Source organism: Zootermopsis nevadensis, unplaced genomic scaffold (assembly GCF_977971745.1).
Source record: "Zootermopsis nevadensis isolate Lab colony 2312 unplaced genomic scaffold, Znev_1.0 Znev_ptg000009l, whole genome shotgun sequence".
NCBI classification, from domain to species: domain Eukaryota; kingdom Metazoa; phylum Arthropoda; class Insecta; order Blattodea; family Termopsidae; genus Zootermopsis; species Zootermopsis nevadensis.
In genome coordinates, this window is record NW_028259141.1 from 3,077,508 (window position 1) to 3,098,177 (window position 20,670).

General features: G+C 35.3%; 2 protein-coding genes and 1 long non-coding RNA gene across 9 annotated transcripts in view; 2 read left to right on the forward strand and 1 right to left on the reverse strand.

Annotated features, from left to right (window-relative positions):
• The window catches only part of LOC110839974 (polycystin-1-like), a 34,296-nt gene extending 33,268 nt beyond the window's left edge, over positions 1 to 1,028 (forward strand). Inside the window, exon 29 of the mRNA XM_087345441.1 lies at positions 716 to 1,028. The gene's annotated coding sequence lies outside the window, so the exon portion shown is untranslated. The remainder of the gene's footprint in view (positions 1 to 715) is intronic.
• Positions 1,029 to 5,219: 4,191 nt separating this feature from the next.
• LOC147874336 (uncharacterized) lies at positions 5,220 to 6,284 on the reverse strand. The gene is made up of 2 exons (XR_015534300.1): positions 6,148 to 6,284; positions 5,220 to 6,047 (listed from the first exon to the last, which is right to left on the reverse strand). It is a non-coding gene; the product is annotated as an uncharacterized LOC147874336 (long non-coding RNA).
• Positions 6,285 to 6,817: 533 nt separating this feature from the next.
• On the forward strand, positions 6,818 to 20,510 carry LOC110839975 (uncharacterized). Of its 7 annotated transcripts, none has more exons than XM_087345567.1 (5): positions 6,818 to 6,946; positions 7,049 to 7,189; positions 9,683 to 9,789; positions 12,148 to 12,237; positions 18,897 to 20,510. In XM_087345567.1, the coding sequence occupies exons 3-5, from the start codon at positions 9,778 to 9,780 to the stop codon at positions 19,353 to 19,355; spliced, it is 561 nt and encodes a 186-aa protein (XP_087201693.1). In that variant the 5' UTR covers positions 6,818 to 6,946; positions 7,049 to 7,189; positions 9,683 to 9,777; the 3' UTR covers positions 19,356 to 20,510. The 7 variants fall into 7 exon arrangements, 6 of the variants coding, with proteins under 6 accessions (XP_087201693.1, XP_087201692.1, XP_087201695.1 ...); XM_087345566.1 differs by having other exon boundaries at positions 6,852 to 6,951; XM_087345568.1 differs by having other exon boundaries at positions 6,860 to 6,951; positions 7,053 to 7,189.
• Positions 20,511 to 20,670: the final 160 nt, after the last annotated feature.

Genomic DNA, 20,670 nt, shown 5'->3' on the forward strand with positions numbered 1-20,670 from the left:
CTGCATGCAGACATGTTGAACGGTACATTGACGATTTACCAGCATTTCATCAGATCAGACAACAGCGGAAATGCAACGCAATCTGCGTTCCCACTCTTATTATACTAAGGTTAGAATAATATCTGATGGAGTAGACTGCAGACTGGTGATTTTGCGTCTTTGAGCTAACAATTTAAAATATCTGCCAGGTTTCTGTCTGTTCTGACTGGTTCTTCTCAGACTCTTCATGTAAATACTGCGACAGTACCACAGGGGTTTCTGTGACCGACTTCTTTCAGTGTCAATATCTATTTATCCCTCATGAACATTATCCTGTCTCCTGCAGGTCTTAATTATTGATTTTCAAGTTATTTAACAAGCTTTTTCAGCTTCAGTGAGGCAGAATAATGATTACTTATGGTGACAGGGTAACAGGTAGGAAGGAGAATGGCTGTGACTTCTTTCAAGGTAGTATTGGAAAATTTTCTTGTAGAGACAGTAAAACCACAAAAATCTTCAATCAGGATAACTGGCGACCCAGGTAAGATTCGAATCGTGCTCTTCTAAAATGCGTCAGGAGCATTACCATTATATAATAATTCTGCCACTGACATATCATCATTAAATAACCTGTAACCTTTTCAGTACGCAGGCAAATTAGTTCTCTGTGTTGGTGAAGGTTTTGCATGAAAGTTCTGGAATACATTTAATATAATATTTTCTCTGACATTTACAGCTCTGCCAGCCCTGAGGTTTGTGACTATGTTGGTCAACGAGACTTGTATGTCCCTATACTGCTTGCCCGAGGCAACCATCTGGTCGACAAGCATATAAGCTTTCACAGCGAAAGATCTGTAATTAAGTCTTTATGCTGTTTATCACCATTCCTGTATTACTCTAAATATATGTCCTCTGTCATAAGAACTTTAGAGTACACAAATGAAAGAAGTGAATTTCTCCTTAAAAACAAAAGATTGTCTTTTAAGGCAGTTACATATTATGTCAAATAAGGTAGTTTCATTTATGTAAAATAAAACATTTTAAAGTTTCTTACTTTTTTTTTCTATTTCAAATAAATTAATCGCATGAAAACTGTGCTTCCAAGGATGTCAACAAGAGGCTAGCATTGAAAAAGTGCTTCCACTTAGGTCCATTTTCAAATTCTGATGGACACAATCAGAGAAAACTGCTGTTTCTCTTTCTTGCTTGTTCCAACGTTACACTTCTCATTATTCAAAGTGTCAAACCAGTTAACGTTTTGTACCAGTTTATGTGGTCTATGAATAGAAACGTTGCGCGTGTTACAAAAGAACATAACAGCTGAACACACATTGAATGTTGATTTGTTACAAAATCAAAGATTTCAGATTAAAAATTTGTATGCATTGAATGATTGTTTGAACAGACTCCAGTATGGTGACCTGGTGGCTCACACAGTCCTTTTGAGGACATTAACCCGGCCTTGGCCAGTGCCTTATTTCGTCTCACCCTACACTTGATGTTATCCAGTCCATTTTTGCTCTGAATATTTTCTTTCCCTCATTTTGTGTTCCGGTAATCTTTCCACTGGTCCCCAAGGGGCCACTTCAGTTATCCTCTGTCTCTTTTCCCTTCTTTACCAGTGTGTGGTATGCTCTCTTCTCTCCCATTGCCCATTCCTTGCCTTATTCCCATTGGTCCGGTCTAGGTTCTGCCTTGACTGACTAATTTGTTTCTGAGACTAAATCATCACATGTAGTTTCCTCATCACCCTGATAATGGAGGTAGCAAGTACCTCAGAAATGCTGGTAAACTTCTACCAGACTGCATGGTTCTACAGGCCAGAAGACAACCATCTTCATGTCACTGCCATGAGAACCTCAAATCCTGCTTGTACTGTCCCAGAATCTGCCTGTAGGACTGAGGAAAACCAGAAAAATCTCAGAATTGATGGCCAAATGCAAATTAGGATCTTCAGAATTGAGTGTTATCGACAAACAAAACTTCTGCACCTTGGAAGACAGGAGGATAATATTGGTAGTATCTTGACAAAATTCTGACAGATTTCTCTCCTCAGTCCCTCCATGAAGCTACTGGCCTAGTACTTTAACTCTGTAGGCAAAATGGTAGAGTTAAAGACTACTGAATTAGGTGCTACATGCAGTTATCAATGGGCATTAAAGAGTTAAATTAGGCTACATCCACTTCAAAAATTGGTTTAAACCCTTCTTTTACATTCTTTATTTCTTTGTATGCCATGTATGTGTTACCTGTTCTAAACTCCTCATTAATCTGACTTATTTTCTCTGTCATATGTTTCCTTTTCTTCCTGCGACAAGTGTTTTGAGCTTTCTTATTCAGCTCTTCTAATTCTTGTTTCTTTTTCCCGGTTGGGCGTGCTAAATATCCTTGATAAGCTTTATCTCGTTCTTGAATGTCTTCTTGGCATTCTTCATCAAACCATTCTTTCTTTTTATTAAATTGTACTGTCCCAAGTGTGACCTTTGCTGTTTCTTCAACACTCTCTTTAAGTCTTCCCCATTACATTTGATATATCTTGTGGTTGATGCAATCCCATACTTCCCAGTTTTCCTTCTAAATTGGTTACGAAGGTTTTCCTGGTCTTCTTATCTTCTAGCTTACTAAAGACTGCCACCTAAGAGTCCTAAACCCAAGGACATCCATCACTAACACAAGTACAAAATATACACCGGAGTGATGTCCAGTATTATAAAGGAAAAACTTACCGCAGCGGACATCACCACTGGCGGACCACCCACACAGAGCTAACACTGCAGAGCCAAACAAAATTTAGATGGAAAGGCCGAACCTGAAATTCTAGAAGCGTTTCTGGCAAAAGCCTGTACAGCAGTGGTCTTCCAAGTTACAGGGCAACACAGTCCTAAGAAGTGGATGGAAAATTTAGAGGGGTGGGGGCAAGGACATCTGCGCATGGCCATCAGTTTATGTTAGGATAGGTTAGGTTAGGTTAGGTTCGTATTTTGATAGTTACTTCATTAGCTGTAACCTTTTCGGTTATGGCTGCCGATGGCACACTTTTATTTGGTGAAGGAGACACATTTCCAGTGACTGAATCTGTTGCAGATCTTTGGTTTTAATAGTCCTGAATTCACTTCCAGGTAGGGATACCTTGTAAAATTTTAGTATGGTGTCTTTGCATACTTTTGAATGAGATACTCTGTATTGTTCCACATTTGAACTGGAATGTAGCTAATTTAATTTTAATATCTGCATTGGTGTCGTAGGACATATCGTTGCCAAGATATTTAAAATTTGAGACTTGTTGTCTTTTATGATTTTTGTTCTAACACGAAATTTCCTTCTGAAGGCCATTTAGCTTTTGTATAAGATATTTTGAAATTATATATTTGACAAATGTTTAATAAGTACATGGAATGATGTAGTTAATATTCTTTAGATATTATTACTGGGTCATCTGCGAATCTTGTGTGCTCAGTTTAAGTTTTATTCTTTTACAAGCTTTTTATATCTAGTTTTGAATCATATATTAAAAAGTGTGGGTCACAACCCACTCCCTTACCCCACTCCTTCATCGGTGTCTATTGGTTTTGTGTTGTGATAATGGGATTTTTTACAGAAATAAGGTGGCACGGGCATTATGTACCAAAGTATTGTCCTGTCTGTGCAGCCGAATGCCTTTCAAGATCATTGGAGGTTATGTTGCTTTCAGGATTGTATTCTTGTCATTTCTCTATGGTGTGTTCAAATGTGAAAATGCTATCAATACATGATTTGCCTCTTCTAGATACATTTTGTATCTCATCATTCTGAAATTGGTGTTGGTCTTTGGGTAATGATCATGGTATATATTTTAGATCTTGATGAAATTAGGCTAATTATTGGTACATTTGGTTCAATCAAAGAGTTTCTCTGACAGATTTCAGTTCTGTAGCAAGTACGTCAGTTTTCTTTTGGAGGTTGAAAATTGTGAGCTGGTTCTCCTGGTTTGTGCGTCTCAAGTCCTTACAGTCACATGTCACATCTCCTCTGTCTCTTTGCTTTGTCCCTATGTGCATGCATTTTCATTTCTACTGCTTTTTTCATTTATCATCCTGCAGCTTTGAATTTAGGCTTTTCTGTCTCTGACTGTAGCATTTCTAATTTCTTTTTGAATGTAGTAATGAGTTCATTGAATTCTCAAGTAGTGTAATATTTCTTATTATAGCCTATAACTGAACCTTTAGGTAAATCCGTATACTCTTTTAGTGGACTTCTGTTTTAAGGTGGTTCTTGAGGTTTAAGCCTCATTTTTTGATTGATGAGAAGTGCTCACCTCTTTCACTGTATTTTTGGGCTTCGGCTGCGAAACAAAATTATGCGTTATTAAGAATATATGAAGCTTTTTCTCCTTTGTGTGTCTGTTCGTGTAATGAGAATAGCAACAACAAAAGTAAATGAACAGTTACAATGTACAGTGATCTATTTGTATGCAAATTTTGACTTAAATTTGTCAGCTATAAACTGACATTCATGCAATATTTGTAATTGCTTAAAGCGATCAGTACTGTATGCAGAATTTGTATGTGCAGTACAAAAATTGTATATAAAATTTCAAATTCTCCACTTCAACAATTCATTAACTCAGTGCTTCCCAGACCTGGGTAAATTACCCAAGAAGGGGTAAAAGTGGTTTTTCTTTGGGTAACGACACACCTCGGAATACACATTACACCTACATGTGTGAAGTAGGATTTTCCACTGTTGCCCTCATAAAGAGCACAAAACGAAATTGTTTGCTGAACCCCAAATACGATGTGAGATGTGCTCTGTCTCCAATTGCTCCCAGTTTTGTGGAACTAGTAAATAAGATGGAGTAGTGGCATTATGCTCATTAGCTGGGACCTGGGCGATGAAATATTTTCATGGTGGATAATTATCAAATTTTTGTAGCTGCTAAAATGTTTAGAGATGTTTAAAATAAAGACATTGCATCAGACTTATTGTTTGCTTCCTATTTTTTACCGATCTCTCTTCACTTGTCATATATGATTTCTGTGCAGTTAGTGTTTTACCTACATTGGGTAAAAAGGACTTTCTGATAAGTGATTTTGGGGGAAAGGTTTGGGAAGCAGTGGATTAACTGATGAAAGACTGTCAGGCTACAAGCCGTCTCAGGTGGCTGAACAGTGAATAACCACCTGATGCAGCTTATAGCCCAAAAGTCTTTCATCAACTTCAGTCTCCACAAAGACTTTAGTTCAGTTCATTAGTTAACACTCTCAGATTAGAAGCCAGATGTGCATTTCATACAGTTGCCAATTATTTACATTCTATGGCACTAAGTGTTGCACCCACCTCAGAAGTTTGCATGAACACTGTGTATGGCCTGTAGTGGCATATATTCTTCAAAGTTTGATGAAATTGAAATTCCATTGATTCGAACGTTTTTGGAGGAGGGGCAAAGACACAAAAATTATGCGACATCTTATAAAAGGATTGGATAAAGCCCGTAGATTTGTACATATTGTGTTTTTGTATTTTGTCTGGATTAATCAAATTAACACTTTAAAGTTTTATAGTATATGGTCTGAAAACATAAGTGAATGAATAGTTGCATGTGTTCACTGAAATGTGCATATAAGTGTAAAAAATAAATCAAAGAGAACAAAATTAATGTCAGTTATTAAGAATTTATCTCAGATAGTCCACAGATGCACCTGTATTATATCCAGTGACTTCAAGTTCATGTCAGACACTATGTAACACAGTCATAATCACTGATCCTGTAAATTCAGAGATGTGATTCCTTATTTCAGAAAGTGTTGCTGGGATTTGTGTGTAACATCAACACATTCCTGGAAACTTGTTTGTACCGGAAGGAAATTCACAATTTGCGAACAGGAAGAAGTGGTTGACACTAAAAGTCACAGCCAACTATTCTTAGAATATTCGTAGCACTTTGTGACAAAATAGGCTCCTTGTGCAATTGTAGAACTCTGATGGCTCTCAGAAAAGTCTGAAGCAAATAATTACTAAAGAATTGGGTCTTCATCGTCTATTTGGACTTGTTTAAACCATGGTCCTGCCAAATGATGGACAGGTAGGAGCTGAAAAGGATCAAATTGACAGAAACCACAAAATTAAATATATTGATACTGAATTTAGGAAATGGCAGTAGTTAGTTACTGATACATTGAAGTGACGTACATGAAGAGGTGCCATGGGGACCACGGGCTGGGTTTTGACAATCCCTGGTATAGTGTAGAACACTGATAATGCATATTATGTATCATGCAAATAAAATCTGAAAAAATGCAGAATTTTTGTTCCTACTTATACAGTATTGGAGGGGGGGGACATTATGTCACTGTCAAGGGATTCGTCGCTGTCTTGCCGATGTTTACCCAAATAATATTAAGAGCATTTTAAAAATTATCAGCGTATTTAATAAAGAGGCTTCTAATACCACAGATTGTAAGCCAATTGCATCAAATTATAGAATGATTAATTCAATGTATAATTTCGGCTTTCACTCGAAATCAAGTTACACATTGAACTTCTTCTTTTTCTTTAGCATTTGTCCCGCTTAGGCAGGATCTGCTTTTTCCTCTCTTTTTGGAGGTTGCGTGATCTATTTAGTCATTCAGTAGGACTCGGACGAGTTACACATTGAAGTCTAGCTGCGAAAATCTACGTAGAATGATTAATCCAAGTTTTAATACTTCTGATGTGTGTTTGTAATTATTCCGTTGGCATTTAGCCGTCTTACGAGAATTTTAGTTTTTACCACTATGTTTCTGTAATTGTGAATATTCATATATTATCTGTGACTTGGTAATCAAAGAGAGGAGTAACTAATAATTTTAACGCCATATTCTTATTGCGTGGCTGAATGTAATCTCTGGTCTGAAGTGAAAATATGGCTTCGAGGTTAGCGTTGCAGTTATCTAAGGATCTCAAAGAATTGAGGTTGCATTTATGCCAAACATCCGCAGCTAGTAGAGGAGTAAGGTATTAGACAATAAAGATGTATGCTTGTTTTAAGGACATAGTTGTAATTAGTGGTTCTCGCTGTTAGGAGCGCTTTATGTTGATAATGTTTTTGTAGGCAGCTCCAGGAAAGAAGATATTTGTGTTGAACCAGTGTTAAGTGAGCTACCCGATCGCGATGCACATTTTCTGTATTACAAAAATATAGAATCAATCTCCGGTTATAATTACAGGAAACAAGTCAGACTTATAAGTGAAGGTACTATGAAAGAACTTATAACACATATAATTAATTAAAACAGGGACTTTGTATTAAACAGCCATGATGTAGATTCAAAGTTCAACACATAAGTAACATTTTTTAAGCAGTTTCTCCACCAAAACAGTGACAAGGATATCTGAAAATAATGAGTGGTTTACTGAAGTTTTAAAAAACACCTTGCAGACATAATCGACGTCTTTACCTAAATAGTCAGTCTAGTTACAAGTAATGAAAATTCACTACAGGAAACATAACTCAAGTCTTCAAAGAGGCTTAACATATGCGTTCCAATAAGCAGATACCAGGGTGAAATAAAATGACAGCAGTGTGGAAAATAATGAAAAAGGAAACAAATATTCTGTTGAAGATGTTGCCCCATTAATAATGATAAATAATGCAATAAAGAATCCAAAACTTTTAGCATATTATTTCAGTAGCTAAAAGTTATAGAAACAAACATAAATTATATGTCCACAAAAGTAAACATATGAAAATTTTTCTGAAATCAAAATATCCATGTGGTTATGATGAAATATTTACAACTTTACTCAGTGATAAAATCCTTTTTAAGTTTTACAGATGAAATCTTCAGTGCTCTTAATAATAAAATTCATGTTGGTGGAATATCTTGTGATATTTCTAAAGCACTTGAATAAGTAAATCTTGAATTATTTCTATCAAAACTACATTTTATGGAATTCAAAATATAGCTGGTCAGTGATTTAAATTGTACTGTCATAACAAGTAGAAATAAAGTCACCAGATTCAAATACTAGCACCTGTTCAAATTGGGGCATTACAAAACATGGAGTTCCTCAAGGTTCAATACTTGGTCCTCTGCTTTTCCTCATATATATAATTACAGCCAGCAATAACCGTCACTCTAAACCCATACTTCTTTCTTGCAGATGATACTAATATCATCTCACGTACAGAAGTTGACTGTTTCCAAATTTGCTTAAATGTCTTTGCTAGCTTGAACAATTGGATTGAAGTAGGTAAACTCACATTAAAATCTGACAGAACAATTGTCATTAGACTTTGTACCACCAACAAAAATTGTGTTAATCTTGGTACAGGGTATGAGGACAAAACAATTAAAGAAGCAGAAATAAATTTCTTCACTTACAAATAAACAATATCTTAAATTTGAGAACACATATTCATTATGTATTCCATAAACAAGCTCAGCTTGTGTTTGCTATGAACGTCACTCGTGAAAACAGACAATTTAAAATTAGTCCACTATGTTTACTTCCAGTCCATCATATGGAATTATTTTCTGGTTAAACTCAACATACAGTGAAAAAGTATTTTACATTCAAAAGAAAACCGTTAGAATATTGACAGGCAATAAAATCAGAGCCTCATAAAGGGAATTATTTAAGAAGTTTAATATTTTTTACTAGCCAATGAATTCTTAATCATGTTGCTTGTTATAGTAAACAACATTGGAAAATTTCAAACAAATTCAGATTCCCACAACAGAAGTATAAGATACAGATATAACCTTCATTTGTCAAACACTAAAATCAATAAATATCAAAAAGGAGTGTACTACATTGGAATTAACCTATTCAATAATCTCATAAATGCAAGCAACAATGATCATGCTTTCTTGTGAATTATTTTTGCAATAATACTGTAATTGACTGTAAATTACTGTCATAACTATGTTATTCACATTTGTATTAGAAACAGGTATCGTATTTGTCCTATGATATATTCTACATCCTTGGCTCAGGCCTGTGAAGGATACATGGAATAAATAAATTGTATTCTATGCTATTCTAAAATGACATTTTGATAAAACTGGTAATAAACTCAGCTGCAGTTTTGAACTGTGAAGACGCTGTACAAAACGGCCTATCCAACCAAACCCGTGCAGTCACGAATTTAAAATGACATTGAGTTCAGTGGCGTGAGGAATACAAGTGGTCACCTTACATTTAATACTGTTTTAAATGGACTGAATTAAATCTTGTGGTAGAACTGTATGCACTTGCATTTATACAGAGCGTGATGCTGACCACTCACCCCCATCTAGTGCCGAGGTCAAGAATGGGTAGGAGCTATACCTCCTCTCCCTCTCTAAGTGACCTGCATTGCATATAGCAGGACTGATTTACTTTTTGCTTGTATTTATAATAAATTGCTATGAAGCTTGAATAAATTGCCTTAATTTATCACTTATCTGCCTCCAAGTCGGTAAGAAAGGCAGAGTGTGTCCCCATGAAAGGTTTGGAGCCTCCGATACAGTTGAAAGAGTAAAATGTATGGATCTTAATGAACTTACTCAAACTCACAGTTGAGTAAGTTCTGTAGACTTTGAAAATGAAGACAAAATATTTCCCAGCAGAGTCTGAGTCATAACTAATATATTCCTTTTTGTGTCTTTAAGGCGACTAATGACATTACATTAATTGCATAGTTAACATTAAAAATGGATTCCTTGAGACTTATCTAATAGTCCTTATACATTTATTTCAGGGACTTCATTGAGACATACTATGTTAATTTAAAACGTTCAAACCCTAAATTTCCCATCTTGATTCGGGAATGCAGCGGAGTTCAGCCTCGACTGTATGCCAGATATGGTAAGGATGAAACACATGATATATGAATGTTTAGAAGTCACTGTTGAAGTTGGGAAGTAGAGGTCATATGGATTTAATTTAATTTAATTTAACTTTGTAATGGCTGAATAAAGAGGAATAATAAAAGTATAATTTTAACGGCCATGCTAAAAGTAGCCATAGTTTGAACATGAAATAAAACTTGTATGTAAGCCAAAAAGAGACAGGACTTTATGGATTTACAAAAATTAATATGAAGTAAGGACAGTAGTTATTGTGCAGCATTGATTTTGTTGGGACACCGTATGAACTATTCGAGACATGCCCAGAAATCTACAACTGTGGTATTCACCAGAATGTTGGAATTTCGTTTTATTGTTATGAATGTTAATCACACTTAATAATTTTGCACATTCATATCATTTATTCTCACTGATACTGAAAGTGGGAATAAATGTTGAATTAAGACAGTAAAGTCTTCTCGTAGCTCAGAGCCCATGTTTACCAAACCACATTTTCTGGCATGCTGTGTTTGCACATTCTCTTCCTAGAAACTAGAGCTTTCAGTCATTTCAGTGAACAAAGCATTCATATCACCTGTGACTCTGTAGTTCGAAGTTATCGCTGGACCAAAAAGTCTTATGTAATTCTTGTTTCACCTGAACTGTGACCTTCTTTCAACCTTCGCATTACTTTTCAAACTCCTCTTGTAAGGGGGGAGGATGTGTGCTGTTGGTAATATTGCTTGTATAGTGCGTCAATGATCAGTCTATGACTGTGTGGATATCGTTCAGCTGTTGGTTTGGTTTTGGGTACAGTATATGTGCTGTTTCTCTGATAGTTTAAACATCTTTCTTTACTGACCGTTTTTATTATTTCCAAGCATCATCTGTGGGGCCATAGGATTATCCTGTATTTGAGATATGATGTGCATTACCTGATGATCTCTATTGTTCGATATTGAACATACATGTTCTTTAATCCTCTCTTGAAGTGTGTGATCTCTTTGTGCTATATAATTAGTGTGCAGTCTCTACAGTGTAGTTTATTTGCACCTGCATTATCAATTGTTTTTGTGATTTAGGTTTTTGGTGTTTTTTTAAAGGTATCAGTGGTTTGCAAAGCTATTTTTATCAGTATTTTTTTAATTTTGTTATATGCCAGGTTTGTTTCCATGTGTATACAAATGTGGTCCATTTCGCTTTATGTCCTTTGTTTGTTTATTTGTGCTATTACATTGTTTTTATGTTGATGTTATGTGTTTACTGTTGTTAAATTTATTCCATATTATATTTGTATTATGATAATTTCTTTTTGGTTATTTGCCAAGTGGAATTTAATTTCTTACTTTCATTCTTACTTTTTTGATGGATATTTTTGTTACTTGATTGAACAGGTAATTGTTGCTGTTTTGTGCTCTGTGGAATGACGACATGTTTGATGTACAGTCATACTTACTAGAGATGGCTTCAAGTATGTGTTAGTTAATTGATCTTGTAATGCGAATGTGTGGTGTTTCCTTTGAGGCAGGTATTGACTGAATTACTTAATGATATTTAGACGACTTCCGCTGTGGAGTGTTAAGGGATGAACATTCGTTGATGCTTTTAGACAGTTGGGTACAGAGCACAATATTTGGAACACTGAAGGAAATAATGGGGACTGGAGAAGACGCTTAATGCAGAGCTTCTTAATCATTTGTCTACATCAAATATTAATTATCATGGTTATCAAATCAAGGAGGATGTGTGGGGAATGTAAACATTAGAAATGAATACAAGAATTCAGTTCGAAAACCAGAATAGATAAGACCCCTTGGTGGATGAAGATATAGATGGGAGGATAATATTAAAATAGTTCTTAAAGAAATAGGATATAATCACAAGGACTGGATCCTTGTGGCTAAGGATAGCAACCAGTGGCAGGCTCTTTGAACTCACAATGTAAACCTCTGGGTTCCTTATATGCGGCTAATTTCCTGACTGCCTGGGAACTAGTCTGTTCAGCAGACTTAGTTCAGTAAAGAAATGAAACATTCGATTTTACGTTTAATTTGTTAAGTTGTTCTTGAGGCTGTTCGTACAGCACATGCATTACCACAGTTGTAATATAATTCTTTCAGTCCAGATATATATAGACGCTCTTTTATGATGCTCGCTATAATTATCAGCTCCTCCAAGGAAGGTTATCGATCCTTGCTCTAGCCCTTTATTTTGCAAGCATATATTATTGCATTATTATTACATTTTACATTGAAATTGTAAGTGGACAAAACGTGGTCATGATCAGCATCAGGTATGGAGGTTTCGCATAACTTAATTTTACTGAAAGTTGTACCTGGTTCATAGAATGAGACATGTGTAACGTCTTCTTTCGCAGATGATGAATATAAAAGTTGAGGAATTTGCTGATACACAAGAAGTGGAGGATCCTATAGCAAAACTTCCATTAATAAAGTCTGAACATAAGGTGAGATGTACATTACAATTTACTTTTAAGAAATATGTGGGATTACCTATTGTGTATCTCTTGTCCATCTCCACATGAAGCAATTCCACTCTGGTGAATGGATTTTGAAGCGTCCTTTGCAAAATGGTGCCAGGGGACTGAATTTTGTTGCTCAGTGTTTATGAAATACCATTTTAAACTTCTGTTAGTTCAGTTTTAAAACATGTGAAATTAAACATTGACCAAACTGAGAAATATTTTAGACAAATATGGCCCATAAATCTTATATAATTTGTGGGCTTTGTATTCAAAACACTGCCTGTTGTTGAATCTCTTATAAAATACACAGGAATTATGAATGTTTTAAGGTTATAATTTATTTCTTATGTGTCTTGATACAAATTGCACTGATATATTAGAACAGTGTTGTCATTTCTGTTAAGCATCATTAACTCTTTCCATATGGGAAGATAACATTGAGTATGTAATATTAAACTTTGATCAGGAGATAAATTTGCAGCCATGGAGACTTTTAATGAAGAAGCAAATTGTATCCTATCATTTTGTCCTTTGTTTTTGACTTTGTTTCTGTAGACCCAAATATTCTCCTTTGCTCTGTCGTTTTGGCACAGCTTTGATTGAATAAAATATTTAAGAGGTTAACTTGACTTCATATATAATGTTGGCTTGGGGGGAGGAGCGTTAATGTGATACTCTCCTCGGTATTTCTGTCCAAAACATACAAAATTTAATTTCATTATTGTGTGCATTTTATTCATGGTGTGTACATGTAACTATCGAATGAACCCCGTAACAAAATGTTTTGTGACCTTTTAATATGTGCTTTCCTGTCTCATTACATAAACCAAGCGTTAATGGGCTGGGCCATTGTCATTGCTTTGGCATGAACATGCCAAGTAAACTGATGTGGATGTCTTTGATTTCATATTACATGGAGACAATTCTATTGAAGTGATATTTGTATTAGAAAAATTCTTTTCATAGTAATGGTTTTGATAGTTATAAGGAAGAAAATCTTTATGAAACAGCTACTATGATTGCATGTTGGTGTTTTTCTGGACTTTGTCCATAGTTTGGTATTCTAAAATAGATCCGCTATATTTTGAGATCTGGATCTGCTCTTGTCTTAAGGTGAAAATACCTATTCTGATTTGTCCCATAGAAGAATCTTATTAATCCTTTGGGATTAGTCCCTTGTATGGGACCAGAGCAAATCTAGTTCCCAGATCATAGTGATCTTGTTTTAAAATATCAAGTGATGGATCATGTAAAGAAATACAGCAATATTAAATAAAATGCACCATCGTCAGGCTCCATTAAAGATGTTCCGCAGCTGCTATTAGTTTGATTCAGTACAATTGTATTGATAATTATTCCATTTCATGCAGTGAGTGCGCAAAGTCAAGACTCATAATGAGTATGGTTATTTTACAGGACTCCATCAATTTACAGAAAGTTGTACCTGATTCTTATGGTGAAACGAGTTTTTAGGCTTCTTATGATGACAATCCAGTCATCGATATCAAAGTTGAGGATGACGGAGGTGTGAAAGTGGAGGAGGGTCCTGTCATGATAACATTTCCAGTAATAAAGGCAGAGGATGAGGTGAGTTGTGTGAGCATCGTTAGGCATGTTGCATCTCCATTTGTCTGTCCTCATAAGCAATTCCGCTCTGCTGAATAGATCATGAAGGGTCCGTTACAAACTAGTTGAAATGAATTGTATTTGTTGCCTACTGTTTGTGGAATATCCCTTCTGTTTTGTGTTAGCTTTATTTTAAGACATGTGATATTAAATATTGAGAAATACAAGAAATGTTTTAGACAGATGTAGCCACACTAGCCTTTGATAATTTGTCCACACTTTCCAGTATGCCTTGTTTTGATGGCATTAATTCCCATTGAATTCAATGCACATTTTTGTGGATCTATGAATGTTTGAAGGTTTTCTCGTGGTGTCTTTTGTTCCCCTTTCTTTCTTTCTTTCTTTCTTTAACATTGTTGCAGCGTGTATTACTACAGTGGCATAGAACTGCCATTTCCATTAAGGACCTATAAGAGGATAATTGATAACCCTCTAAAATTGTAATATTTATTGATTTGTTATATGACTATGTTGAACATTGTTAATTTTCTGAAGTATTATATTGCCTTGACATTGAGACTGCATCAATGTAAGACACACTTGATTTATATGTTAGGTATTTAGGGGGGGGGGGATGCTACATAAATTGTTAGACACCGTCAAATGTAAAATGAATTGTCAGTATTCCTGTCTTTGGGTAATTCATTGTGATTTACTGACAATTTTAGATTAGCGGCAGTTTGAATCAAATGAGGTCTTCTCCAGTAAACGACACACTTAGGTTTAAGTGCACGTTACTCATTACTTAAAGGAAAAGATAAGCTGAATCTCTGGATTACTGTCTGAAATTTCTTCCTTCACATGATTCATAATTAGGGATATTACTGAATGATGAACAGATGTACGTCCCTCAGATCCTCCTGAATCTTCTGATATAAGCGATTTTTAATTAAACTTGTTACCGTGTCGCTGGCAGGTGATTTTTATATGTATTTGTTTTGTATGGGTGCAAAACATGGTCTCTCATTCTGAGGGAGGAGCATAGATTGCAGGTGTTTGAGAATACGGTGTTGAGGAGGATATTTGGGCCTAGGAGAGAAGACGATGGGGCATGGAGAAAATTGCATAAAAATGAGCTTAAAAATTTGAACTCCTCCCCCAGTATTATCAGAGTGATTAAGTCAAGGGGCGTGAGATAGGTGGGGCATGTGGCACACATGGATGGGGCAGGGTATGTTCACCCGGTATTGCTCGGGAATCCTGGGGGATGAGACCGCTGGGGAGACCTAGACATAGATGGGAGAATGATCTCAAGTGGGAGCTATGGGAGATATGAGTTGAAGGAGACTGGATTTTGTTTTCCCAGGACAGGGACTGGTGGAGGGCTTTGGTTAATTCGGTGATGAACCTTCGGGTTCCGTAAGCCATCTAGTTAGTTATATATAATTGTCCCTACAAATTCTGTTGCTTTCTTTGTATAATAACATCTCAAAAAATATTATTTTGTTTGTGGACATCAAATAATATTCAGTACAATTAAATGTTCCTGTGATGAAATGCAAAAAAAGTAAATTAATAAAAAGGCTAAGATTTATTGTTTTTATAAAGGATATGAATTTTTATCAAGTATGTGATACATCAGTCATTTATTGTGATATTGGTGAGCATAAAACTGTCATTCATACAATCACACTGTTATATTGTAAACTAGAATAATATAACATCATCAGGGTGTTGAGTCATTGCCCCGATGATAGAGGCAGCATTCACCTCTGAAACTTCAGCAAAGTTTTGTCAGATTACGTGGAAGACGACCATCTTCTTACTATGTGCTTTGAGAAACTCAAATCTCAAGTAATGTGTCATATCCTCCAATCATCGGAACATCTTTAATTAATGTTCCTGTTTTCTTATTATCTAATATGTAATCAGCTACTGACTTTGTACCTTTGACAGACCATGACACTGTTTGTAGTTTTACTTATATATATATATATATATATATATATATATATATATATATATATATATATATATAGATAAAGACCGTCACTATGAAAAGTCCTCCATGTATGTCAACACAGGCTATCGGTCTCTGATAATCTTGCATTTACTTGTGTTCTGGTTTGCTGAACCAGACTGAGCGCATTGCTTTCCCTGTCTTGCTGTTCCTTCTCACATTCAGGTAAATTTCTGTGTACATCATAAAATATGTTTCAGTTGTCAGAAGTGCTGCTAATATCCCAGTACATTGACTCAACCATACATTACAAAACCTGTATATGAAATTCATATCTACATGTTCTTATGAGAAATGTGAAAGTCGTTTGACTAACGCTTGCATGATGAAAAACTTCAGCACCAGGAAAATACAAGATATTTATTCAGCTGTCATTTATAGGGCTTATTTGCTGCAATTTACCTGTGTGATGCACTCCCACAATCTGGCTGCAAAATTGTAATTATTTATTTATTTGCAATGTCAGAAATAATGATTAAAGTTTTACAGATCTTTGTTATTTGTTGGTGTACAGCCATGTGCTTCTGATTATTACAAGGCACATGTGCATGTTAGTATCATGATGTTTCCCATGCTTGCTCCATAAATGTGGAGCTGTTTATATATCCATTTTTGGCCATAAAACTGCCTCTCTGGAAAAAGATGAGCAAACAGGTATTCAGGGTTTGTCACTGTAGAAACTCGTATGGCACCTTACAATTGGAGGTTCTGTTCAAGTTTAAAAAGTGTTCCCCAATTTTAAAAAAATGATAGTTTTTTGTGTGATTTTTCTCAAACCTTTTGTATTCTCTCTCTTAAATAGGATATGAGCTATTTTGCAACTATTCCTTGAATGCCATGAAAATATAATTTAGTTAACAAAATTTAATGATTACACAGTCAGAGGCTTTTGCTAAATCACAGTAAATTCCTCTGACCAGCATTTTTTTGGTTGTCTGTTAGTTTGAAGGCTGCGTCTTCAGTGGACGCACCTTTCCTGAAGCTAGATTTTTCTGGGACCAGTGTGCATATGATGACATAACCTAACCTCACATACTTCCAAAGAAGTAGTTAACAGTTCAGTTAAATTTATCTTTCCTCTCTCCCTTTTTGTTATGTACCATGTTCTTTTATTTTATTACCAGATTTTGTTATTAGTCTACTGTAAAACAGCTTTTTAGCCTATTTTATGAGATCATTTAGGATTTTACAATGCTTAATATAGAATGCTGTTGTTTTTGGGTTTTAACTGTTCCTGCTGTGGATATGACTCCTCTTACATTTGCAAGATATTTTCAATCCTTGCGAAATCCAATCATTTTTTATTTTGCCTTTATTGTTATATTTATTTAGAAAGCTGCCTTCATTGATACTTTGAAAAATATACAAAAATGAGTTAAACATATATTTTGATATTTTTGTCTTTTTAAAAGATAAATTACCTGCTACAGCAATATTATATTAATACAAAATATTACAGTATATTGTATTATTCATAAGCTCCTGGATATTATGGTCTGATATGTAAATTATTATTGGGGAGGTAGATGATGAACTGTACGTTATATTTGCATAATGCTTCCCTCCTAACTGAATCATAGGATTTCATGAAGGCTATAAACAGCTGACATGTCTTCCATTGTACTCCTGATTTTTCTCCAGTACCTGAAAGATGTGGAATGTCTGATCAGTGTTGTGTGATTGCATATAATTCTTGAGTGATAATCCCAAATAATTCCATGGATTTATTTAGAATGGAATAGTTACCCCTACATCATGAGGTCTTCTCATTAATCCACAGCCAGAAGACATTCTGTGACGTAGTTACTAGGGGCCCGCATAATATAGACTTTTCTCTGATTTATTTTTAAGCACATTTGAAACTGAAGGCTACAGAAATGTACCTGTTATCTTCACTGTACCTATTCCTCTATCCTAATGTAAGAACTTGAGAACAAACAGCTAATTGTATTTTAAATATTTTTTATGTTAGGGAATTTTTCTATTTGAAGAAACATTTCAGTTTTGTTCAGTGTCATATTGGCAGCATTTGGTAGTTTACCTTAATGCCTACGCGTGCTTTTGCTTGTGGAAGTGACTTTGTCGTAGTGGTGAAGAATCACCAGCTAGCTACGCAATGACACTGAGCAAATCTTAAGTTGTCATTCTTCATATTGACATCATCAGCCGTCCAAACAGAGGCCAGACACCCTACTGAAGCTAAGGTCACCTGCCCCAAACACCTCTGATGTCACTGGCATCATTCACAAAGGCCAAATTGCTGTGAATGTGTCAGAATGGTTCCACTTGGCACATTTGTCCTTATCTGCTTTTGTTTGCCAATATGACCTGTTCAGTGTTTATGAGATTCTGTTCTCAGGATAAAGAGATGCAAGGATTACAAAAGGTTAATAAGTAGATGATGCAAGTTGTAACAGAAAATCATTGTTGATTTATTTGAATGTGAGTGAACTTGAGGTTTAATTATTTTAGATTCTTCTTTCACTCATATCTGTACTGTAGATTGAACCCAGCTAATGGTTAACTATATTGTTTAAGAGATTTTTATCAGAAGATTTATTATAATGCAAAAAATTATATGTCACTATTATAACTACATCAGTGTATCCTTGCTCTTCGATGCATTAGATACCAATTAATAGATTGGATAATTTCTCTTTTTCTCTCCCCATCAGGCTAAGCAATTTGATTTGGGTTTTCTAACATTGAGTCTGGTTGGGTGAAGCAAACTTGAACTTGGATATCATGTTATGGATTGTGAATATGTGGTTTAAATATGTAACTCTTTTGCTTTTCTGCATGCTGTCAGTCAAAAGTTTGTTTGCTATGTATAAAATTACTGTCTTGGCAAAGTGACTTAACCTATTTGTCACAGGTAGCCAGGAACTAAATGAAATAGGAAATATATTGCTATCCCACCGAGAAAATAAATCTGTTATGAAAAGAACATAACTTTCCTAATGGAATATTTATTGAGCATTCTTATATCTTGTTTTCAGTTTCATTCTTCTTCCTGATAATATTTGTCCTAATATTTTTTCAATTTGTCTGCTAGGGTCCTCCGAATGAACAGAACTTGTTACATGATGGTGAGCGACCGTATTCCTGTGATGTGTGTAACAAGTCATTCATTCTAAAGTGTAATCTGAAGACACATCAGCGTACACACAGTGGAGAACAGCAATATTCCTGTGATGTGTGTAATAAGTCATTCAATCTAAAGTGTAATCTGAAGACACACCAGCATACGCACAGTGGAGAAACGCCATTTTCCTGTGATGTATGTAACAAATCATTCATTGATCAGAGTAATCTGAAGACACATCAGCGTACACACAGTGGAGAACGGCAATATTCCTGTGATGAATGTAACAAATCATTCAATCAATGGGGTAATCTGAAGCAACATCTACGCATCCACAGTGGGGAGCGGCCATATTTCTGTGATATCTGTAAAAAATCGTTCGTTCGTAAGGATTCTTTGAAGAAACATCTACTTATACATGGTAGATAGCAGCCACATTTATGTGATGTATATAATAAATGATTTTTTACCTGCATAATCTCTTTAATGACTATTTCAGTGACATTAAATCTTTTCATTAATAGAATAATCCAACGAGTCAATACATGTGAGGGGTGCGCGTATTCTTGTGAAATATGTAAGTCTTCCTATTATGGGAAGAGTCTGCAGAAGTATTATTGCATACACAGATTAAAGTAAATTGTCCCATCATGAATAAGACTTTCTCTGCTCTGAGAATGCAAATGAATACTTACTCGTGCACATTTGTTTTGTACTGGAATAGTATCCAGGATAGGAATAGTAATTGTACATTTGAGGCAAGGGGCAGTCACGCTCTTGTGTAATACAATGATGAGCATCTCATGATGTCTGATGTGAAGTTTCTTGGCGCCTAAATGCAGTAAAATCTTCTCGCATCTTGTGTTGCGTTATCTTTGTAACATTCATTCTTCAAACAAGCGAAACAGTGGCAGTGACGTCTTTTTTGTTGAACAATTTAATTCAGTTTATTACTTCCAAAACATTTTATAACAGTTTCATTGATATGGAGAATGTTATTTAATTTTTAGATGGGTTTAGCATTTGTCATTTTTGTTATTTTCAGTTGGATATTTTACTGATAGTTCAAAATAATCTTACTAATCGTCAGGTTACTTGCAGGTCGAACAAGAGTGTAAGTTGCAATGGCTTTATTATAAATAGCCCACCTTCGGAATGCTGTGCTTGGAAAGGTCACAATCAGATCTAAGCGACTGGCGTATGTGCATTCAGAAGCAGAAAACTGTTTTGTTTTTTGTCAAAGAAATTCCTACTTAGTGGCAGGTATATTTTTTGTTCTTCCCATGTATATTACATTTGCTGCTAATCTACTCACTATTTGTTACCAAAAGGATAATATACTAACCTTGTCCAGGAAACTTCAGATGATACAATCTAGGAATTTGTGAAGTACATAAGTGTGTTTTGTTTCCAACAATTGTCTTGGTTGAGTTTGAGGGCTTGAAGGTAATCACTCATCCGTCATTTAGTGCCAATAGTAAGAATGTATGGAACTACAGCTCCATTTAGTCATATCTGATTAGTTAAAGTACATGGATATGTCCTCATACCTTACTCACCAATAAAGTACATGAATAACTCCACCGTCTTTACCTTTTTCGTAAACTGAGCCACGGGTGGGACTTCAAAGATACAGGTAGATTCTCACAGTTAGAAGGAAAACTCAGGGAAATGACAAACGCATTTGAGGAAAGTATTAAGTATTACTGTGTAGGCAGTGGCGGCCCATCCATAAGAGCTGCAG

Coding starts and splice junctions, on each gene's coding strand:
- LOC110839975 (XM_087345567.1), top strand. Junction 12,238..18,896: donor TAATAAAGTCTGAACATAAG/GTGAGATGTACA, acceptor TTTGTCTGCTAG/GGTCCTCCGAATGAACAGAA.